At 36.7% G+C, this 8,247-nt stretch overlaps 1 protein-coding gene across 1 annotated transcript in view; it reads left to right on the top strand.

The window, feature by feature from the left end:
• Positions 1 to 8,247, top strand: part of GSTCD (glutathione S-transferase, C-terminal domain containing) — a 72,572-nt gene that overhangs the window by 4,336 nt on the left and 59,989 nt on the right. The window contains exons 2-3 of the mRNA XM_009885500.1: positions 4,768 to 5,199; positions 6,866 to 7,339. Coding sequence (XP_009883802.1) covers positions 4,789 to 5,199; positions 6,866 to 7,339 — 885 coding nt within the window. The 5' untranslated portion in view covers positions 4,768 to 4,788. The remainder of the gene's footprint in view (positions 1 to 4,767; positions 5,200 to 6,865; positions 7,340 to 8,247) is intronic.

Below are 8,247 nucleotides of genomic sequence, written 5' to 3'. Positions count from 1 at the left end.
TGCTGAGTGAAGCTCATCTTTTCATACCTTGAAGGTTAGATGCAGAAACAGAAAAGTATTATTTTCCCAAATGGACCCTAATTAAGAGTAGAATTTGTTCCACTCCACAGAGTAAGTTTAATAACTCAGATCTAAATTGACCATATGAGTAGCAGAACAGGGAGTATGGTTCTGGGAAACCAATCTCAGTGTTGCAGCACTGCAAATTTGAGAAGAGAAAGGGACTTTGGTAGAAAGAATAGTAGTAATGTAGTACATGAGAAGAATTCAGGACTATATTTGAAAATAATGGGACAGTATATTGCAAAGACACCTGCAGGTCAGGTACCATAAGTACTTGCAGAATCAGGGCCTTTAGTTGAGAGAGATCTGATTGCCTGTATGAACCAAAATGAATTGCTGTCATATAAATGATGAAATGACAGATTGCTTTGTCAGGGTCTGGAAATCATTTGTGTACGTAAATACCTATTTTCAGATTTAAGACCTGATTTTGTGAAGTGTGCAATGTTCTTAACTCTCCCTGAAACCAAAGAAATGAGACATTTGTATTTTTGTGATGAGAGCTGAAGTTACCTCCTCCTCTGGAGTTTGTTCTGCTCAGTGCAAGATATTAGTCGCTTGCACTTTTTTGAGAAATTAGTAATTTACAGTTTGTTTTTATTTGGTACAGTATTACTAACTGGAATGATTAATTGTTGCTGTATTGATACTGTCACTGTTTATGTGATTCCTTAAAAAGGAAATTCTGATAATATTGACCATAATTTTCATCTTTGGATTTTCCCTTACTCTTCCCATGTAGGGAGAGTCTAATTAGCCGAAACAGCTGCCTTAGCTTAACCCTTCTCCCTCCCCCTCACCTTGATATGATAATCCCTTTCTAAAATTTTTTGTGAGTACTTTTCTAAAAAAAACCTGCATATCTTATGAATGTTTTATGAATGAGTGGTACTTACAATTTTTTGCTTTTGGGGGTAAATGCAACTTCAGCACGTGCACAAAACCTAGCTAAAGGAGAATCTAGCTATTGGAAAACTTATTAAAAATAACTGCCTGTCCAACTAGAAGAAAATGTATAAACGGCTTTTTTTATATATCAGAAAATTCAACAGCAGATATTGCAACTTCACTAAGAGCCCTGAGATTCTTGTCAATGAGAGCTCTGTTTTTATTTTGGGGTTAATATAGGTACCTCTGTTTGAACAGCTAAGCTTCAGATTGTACTGAGCATTTGAGCATTCTGCTTACTTCTATAGACCTGTTCACTGGTTATTTGTGCTTCCTAAAGGTGAAGCGTACAATTCTGTAGAGAGTTACTGGAGAACTTTTTTGTCCTTTGGGCTTTATGAGTAGCTGATTACAGGCAGGCACTGGAGGACTGCCAGCCACTGAGTACGGTAACTTGTGTTGTACTGGACTATCTTAAGTGAGAACCTCTCTCATAGGCTATCTAAACTTATTTTAAGAACTACCAAGCCTATGTGAGGTGGCTTTACCTGAGGAAGGAGAATACAAGAAAGAACCAAATCGAAGTCTGAACTGACTCTGTGGAGGTGTAACAAGTCGTTGGACTAGAGGGTGCTATGCTGATTCAGCGTGTGATACCAGGACCAGCTGACACTATTTAGGTCTGAGCCACTGTGAAAGCAAGTAATTTCCTGGGCTCCCTGTCACCTGTAGTTGCACATTTCTACCATGTCCTTTACATGGGCACTTTTGCGGCTACGTGCTGAGTGACATTAATTTACTGCTCCGGCTGAGGGTGAAGAAAAGCCTTGGCCCTTCCTTCCTCCCCTCCCCAAAATAATTTGCTCTCAAGCAATTCTGCAAACTGTTACGATTTTACAGTGTGAGCACAGCGCTGCTGTGTAAGTAGATCATTAATGTCATTATTTTTGTGTTCTGTCTTGTAGAAGTTCATTTATGTTCAGAAAAATCAGTCTCTCTGGCATAGTTCACCATGATGCAGCTGAGTAGTAGTAAATTACTCTCTATGTTTACAAAAACTTACTTTGAATTTTGGAGAAGTTACTAACCACCCTCAAGCTATCTGGCCCAGCTGTCTCCCAGAGGTTCTCTCTTAAAGGCATTCAGAAGAACAGGCCTTTCCTGAGCGTACTGTTGCTTCAGTGCAAAATCCAGAGCCTTACCTAAAATGGTTGAGAGAAGTAACTTTAAGCTAAGATACTATGGACTAAATTAAGTGGGCTGCATGCATATACCTGTTTTCTGACCCTATCAAGAGAATGGAGTGGGTAGCTCTGGACAACGTCTGCTTATCTTGCTTCAGAAAGATCCAAGTATTGGTTTATCTGTTTTGTGTGACTTCTGTATGTGATAGTTGTATACCTGAGGATAAGAATAGCTGAATTTGTCCAGAGAAATTTCAAGTCGAATTTCAAGCTTCGAGGATACAGGTGGATTAATAGGATAGTGTCAGCTGTGGCATTTACTGGGTTGAGTACACAGCAGACCAGTAGCCAACAAGTCATTATTTCTCACCAGTTACTGTCTCTGGGACTGACTGATGGCTGCTATCTATTACTCATTGCTACTGGGTAGAAGTAATTTTGTTCACCAGATTGAAGGAGAATTCACATTGATGGAGTTCACCCTTTTGTCTACCAGTTTCATAGCAGGACATTTTTGTAATTTTAATCAGTAGTGTTATTAAGTAGTACCTCTATTTGGGCATCTTTCAAATATTTATTTTTTATTTTTAGTCTAATGATATATTATCCTCTGTGGGGAAACAGAGCACCAGAGCTGCTACTCTGGATTGAAAATGGGCAAAGTTCAGGGTACCCGTTGAGAATACCTGTGTGGTAAAAAGGTTAATGTTTTGCTTATGCAGTCCTGAGTGATGAATTTGGAATAACTTGTAAGAACAGGTGATTAACAGATGGAAACTACAGGATAATATACTTGGGAAATACAAACCTCTTCAGAATTTACCAAAACATTTAGCAGTTCTATACAGCATGCTAATGACAAAAAATCCAATGCTGATTATGTCCAGTAAGGTCAACCAGAAGAAAAAATTCAGTGGTGAAGTGGCTTGTAAGATGAACGCATATGTCCGAGTGGCTAGAGTGGCCAGGAAAAGATGCTCTACAGGTTCCCATGGAAAATAAAACCAACCCAAATGCATATGACAGTATTATTTAATATTGAAAGTAATACCATAGTCAAGGATATGAGTTTAACTGCTAGTAACTATTGATTTAGCAGGTAAAACTAACTCTTCTTGACTAATCTCCTCAATGGTACCTTCACTATGTAATTTCTTCCAGTGTACTTATGATATTGAATCTGTCTTGACTTATACGCTGTCAAGATTTATCCAAATAAAATAGCTTTTAGGAAAGCAGCTATTTCATTGTGTATCATACTATTCTTTGTGTGGCAGGTGTATTAATTGAAGAAAAGCAACAGTACTATTATGTTGAGCCACTCTTGTTCTGAGACAGTCACGTAATGTGATGGTTTAAAAATACTTTGCTGTAACAATCATTATTATGATCTTTACTTAATGTCAGGTGGACTTGATTTTGTTCTTGTACTGCCTCTTTTTGGACAATTGGTTTGGCCCAGTGATAGATGGTATAAAATAGTAAATTTGATGTACACATCTGCTTGAAAAAAAATAAAATCCAATAATCTAGATATATGATATGAAAACCTTCTCTGCTTCTTAAATAATTATGTCATATTCATGTAGCTGTACAGAGACCTTATTAATCTAGACAGTTACTTGAAAGACTGATGCTGTTCCAATGTCACTTGTGCTTTACGTATTTATGTATATAAAAAACATACTGGCCTTTCTTAGCAACATTCGGATTTCTTTCTTTTATTATAATAAAGCTTTCTTCTGTAATGCTGTTTTAAGACTGCCCTCTAGTGTCTAAAGCTTTTCAATACGAGTTGTGAGTTATAAGTTAATGGGCAATTTTATTGAATGATGGAGCAGAAAAATTATTGCATCATTGCTTTATATTAAACTGGTATGGAATAGTTTCATAGGAAAAATGTAATTTTCAACTAGGTATAAGGAAAATGAATTTAAGTTTTTAGTATAATGGGAAGACATTAATTTCAGCTATGTAACCTTTAAAGTAGTTGTGCATTTGGGGTGTTCATGTAGCATTCTTGAAATGAACTTTTTTTTTTTCTTTTTATGCATCCTCTTGACCACCTTCAGTTAGCATCTTGTCAGGCTTTAGATTAATTTGTAGTACGGAAACCAATATTATTTCACATGGCCTAAATACCCTCTAAATACCTTCTAACAGTTACAGACAGACAAATGTGTGCATTAGAAAACTTATTGTTGTAGATTTGTGCTCAGGAACATGTTTTTTCAATAATATACAGTTAATGTTGTGGGAGATTATTGATTTAAAAAAAAAAAAAGCCTTGCTATAAAATGTTTATACACCAAAAAATTTAAAAGGAAATATTTTCTTTTGGTTTTGTATGTTTTGTTTAATGTCATAAATATGCTAAAATGTAAAAAAAAATAATTACACAGATCATTTCCTTATCAGTGATATGTATGTGAAGAGACAGTGTATATGTGAAACCATTCTTTTCTCTCAAGAGGGGCCTGCAGTCCACTTATTCAGGCAGGATGTCTTTAATAGTGTCTTAATGTTAAAATCAGTTTTAGCAGATAGTGGAAGGACCACTGTTTCAAACCCTCTTTTTTTGTTCTAAATTCTGTATTCTTTTATGAATGTTGTGTTCTGATTTCTATTTCAGGAGCTTCAGCTCAGGAGGAAGATGAAAGATAGTGGTGCTGAAGAACATTTATATTTGGGGTTTTCTCATCAGTACAGAGATAGTATCTTTCCTCTTCATACATCTATTTCACTGTTTTTGCTATCCTACTGTGACTGCAAATTATTCAAAGTTTTCTTAGTGCCAACTGATGAAGATGTGGATGATCAGTTTGTGACAAAAAACCTCCTTGGTGATCTTGAGGTCCATTTAATCTCCAGATGTCAGCTTCCACTGGTTGTGCAGAGCTGCTGTTTACCTGCTGTTGTCATGAAAGATGGCAAGTTCTGCCGAGCTGGGCTTTCGGTTGTCTTAAGGCATATAATACAGAAAACATATGAGGCAGATCCATCTAAAAAGGATGTTTTGGAACTCTTAGGCTTTAAGAAGACCTGCTTAAAAGCCTGTGCTGAAGTGAGTGCATCTCTTTCTCCTTGATACATTAATAGGGGTTTTTATAAGCATTAAATATTCTGAAGTAGACTCTTAATATTGATGTAAACTAAGTTCTTTTAGTGAGAAACTTAAGTTGCTTAGAAAATGAAATTTCCTTAGTGGAGAAGTATCTGTATTTTGGTGTAAAGATGAAAAAAAAATTATTTTTAAAGATACTACTTTTTAGCAGCACAAAAAGAACCATAAGATTCAAAAAATAGGTCAGATCTTTGTTTCATGTCTAGTAGTGTAGTTTCAATGAGTTATAAAGCACAGCTCTTGCAGTTTGAAGTGAACTAAGAAATACCTAATTTATTGTTAATTTTGATTTCAAGAGCACCATACGCTGTTAGCCTTTGTCACTGCCAAGCCACACTGCTGGCTTATGTTTAGCTTATGCTCACCAGGATGTCCAGGGTCTTTTCAGCAGAGCTGCTACCTGGCCAGGTAGTCGGTCCCTAGCCTGTACCATTACAGGGTTTGGTCCATCCTGGGTGCAGGATGTTTTATTGAGTTTCATGTCGGTTCCTGTAAGCCTGTTCTCTAGCCCGGGCATGCCCCTGCATATTGCAGCTCCTTCTTGGAGTTTGTTTATTGCTTTGCTCAACTCACTGTCATCCTTGACGTGAGTGTATTCCATCTACCCCTCCAGGTCACTGGTAAAGATAATTAAATAGGATAGACCTCAGTATAGACCCCTAAAAGAGCTCCACTTCTAACTGACCTTCAGGTGGAGCATGAACTGTTAAACCGCTACTTTGAGTTGATATTTCAGTTGAGTTGATATTTCAGCCCTTTTATCACATAGCAGTTTACTCATCTGGCAGCTCATCCATCCGGACTTGCCTTCCTCACTTCTCTCGAGAGGTTGGACTCCGCTATTTCATGATTGCTACATCCATGGTTGCCACTGATTAGTGTGCCTCCAACCCAGTTCATCCCTGTTGGTGAGTAGCTGGTCTGGGGAAGCATATCCCTGCATTAGTCCATCTAGCAGTAGCATAAAGAAATTGTCCCTGATGTCCTCCAGAAATCTCTCGTTCTGATCTCTTCTTGGAACTGCCGGAAAACTTGATTCGATATTTCAGATGGCTGCAAAGTGAGTAAACTGAACAAGAAAAGACAAGAGTTTAAAAGTTTTAAAACCTTTAAGTATAGATAATAAGAAAAAGAGGACAAGGATAAGAACATGAAAAAAATAATTTCTTTTCAGTTGTTGTTTGGTTAGACTAAAGTTTTTTGATGTTGCATACTAAAAACCCACTAATAATATAATACTTTTTTTGTAGAATAAATGTACTCAAAATCTGTTTGGTATAATCTGTTTTTATTAGCAGTACTTGGTAGAGATGATGTATATAAATTGACCACAGCTTTGCTTCTCATGAGTTACACAGCCACCCTAATCTTACACCAATAATAAGGAATAAAAATACTCTACACTGGATAACTGTTCATTCTGTTATATACAAGATTTATCTTTCTAATTCTGCTATTGCAAAAGTAATACGGAATATCTGAGCTTGTAAGATTATCAAAGCATGTATTTAAAGCTGGAATTTCTTTGCTTAAAGTGGACAAAAAGGTACCTTGGATTTTGTTTCTCTTTCTGAAGAGACATTAATTACATAAATTTATCTGACAGGTTAGCCAGTGGACCAGACTTTGTGAGATCAGCATACCTCTGGCTGTTGAAGGATTTTTGACGGCGTCTCCTGAGCACTGTCAGACTATTCCTCCTGACATTTTGCAGCTTGAAAGGAAGCTTGGAGAACCTGTCCGAGTACATAATGATGACAAAATTCGAAGGCAAAAACTTCAACAACAGAAGGCAGGTGCCAAGGCTGCAGTGCCTGTACTTGGTAAAGAAGCAACAGAGGAAGCAAAACCAGTGGAAATGCATGAACATCCACTCCCAAGTTTGGAACTGAGCATAGCTTTCTCCAAGCTGCTTGCCCGGGAAGTATCAGATGCAGTCAACAGGGAGGCCCCTCACATCAGGAGAACAAAAACCTCTGACCTTCCACTTTTGGACCATGTTTTTGCAGAAGGGCTTTATTTTACCTTGGCAGATATAGTGCTTTTGCCATGCATCCATCAGTTCTTGGTAAGACGACAAGTTCTGCAAATATTAAGTAGCGTATATGTATTTTTTTAAGAACTGAAAAGTTGTAAAATGTGTTAATTTAAAATATATTGTGGTGTTTGCAGTGTGAACTTAACATGAAACAGAAGATTTGACTTTGTTTTTGTACAAACAAATAACAGGGATTGGTGAGATCACCAAAATTACTTTGATTTACATAGCATATCGATACTTAGTAACCACTGCTAACTGTTAAAATATTATACTGAAATACTTTGGCACCAAGTTGCCCAGAAAATTCCTCCATGAAAATACTTAAAAGAGACACTTTTCTAATATGCACACATTCTACATTCTAATATGCATAAAGCAAAAGTAAGCATGAACCTATTTTCTTGCTTGAATTTAGTGTACTGTATTTATGACCATGACTCAATTGATATTTACTAAAGTCAGACCATTTTATCTGTGAAGAATTTTTTGAGATTTGGAATTTTGATTCCATCATAAATTGCAAATTTTAAAAGGAGGAAGGTATAGTAATGAGAATGAGAATGGTATAGTAATTTTAAAATACTAGAAGGGATGTCTCCCATGGGAGATTTAAAATGGACACTTAAGGTACATTAAAATATTCATAGAGAAAAAAAATAGGTAAGCACGGACCTATTTTAATTTTGGTTTTGGTGTACTGGAGGGGCAAGGCAAAATGAATTCCTGCCTGGTTTGTTGTGCTTTTACTACGTGGATATTATCTGAATTGGAATTCTTTTCAGCAAAGACTAAACTTCATGTGACTTTATCTTGACATGGACAGATATGCCTAAAAGAAAACAAGTACCTTCTCAAGAAAGTGAGAATGGCTTTTAGGGAGGGAGAGAATCAGGGACTACGGTGGCTTTTTGAAAGGAGTAAATCCTTGATTTTCCTTACCCATACTA

This window comes from Charadrius vociferus, unplaced genomic scaffold (assembly GCF_000708025.1).
Source record: "Charadrius vociferus isolate BGI_N301 unplaced genomic scaffold, ASM70802v2 scaffold55, whole genome shotgun sequence".
Taxonomy (NCBI): Eukaryota; Metazoa; Chordata; class Aves; order Charadriiformes; family Charadriidae; genus Charadrius; species Charadrius vociferus.
The sequence above is the reverse complement of the archived record's forward strand: the minus strand, read 5'-3'. Positions and strand labels throughout refer to the sequence as shown.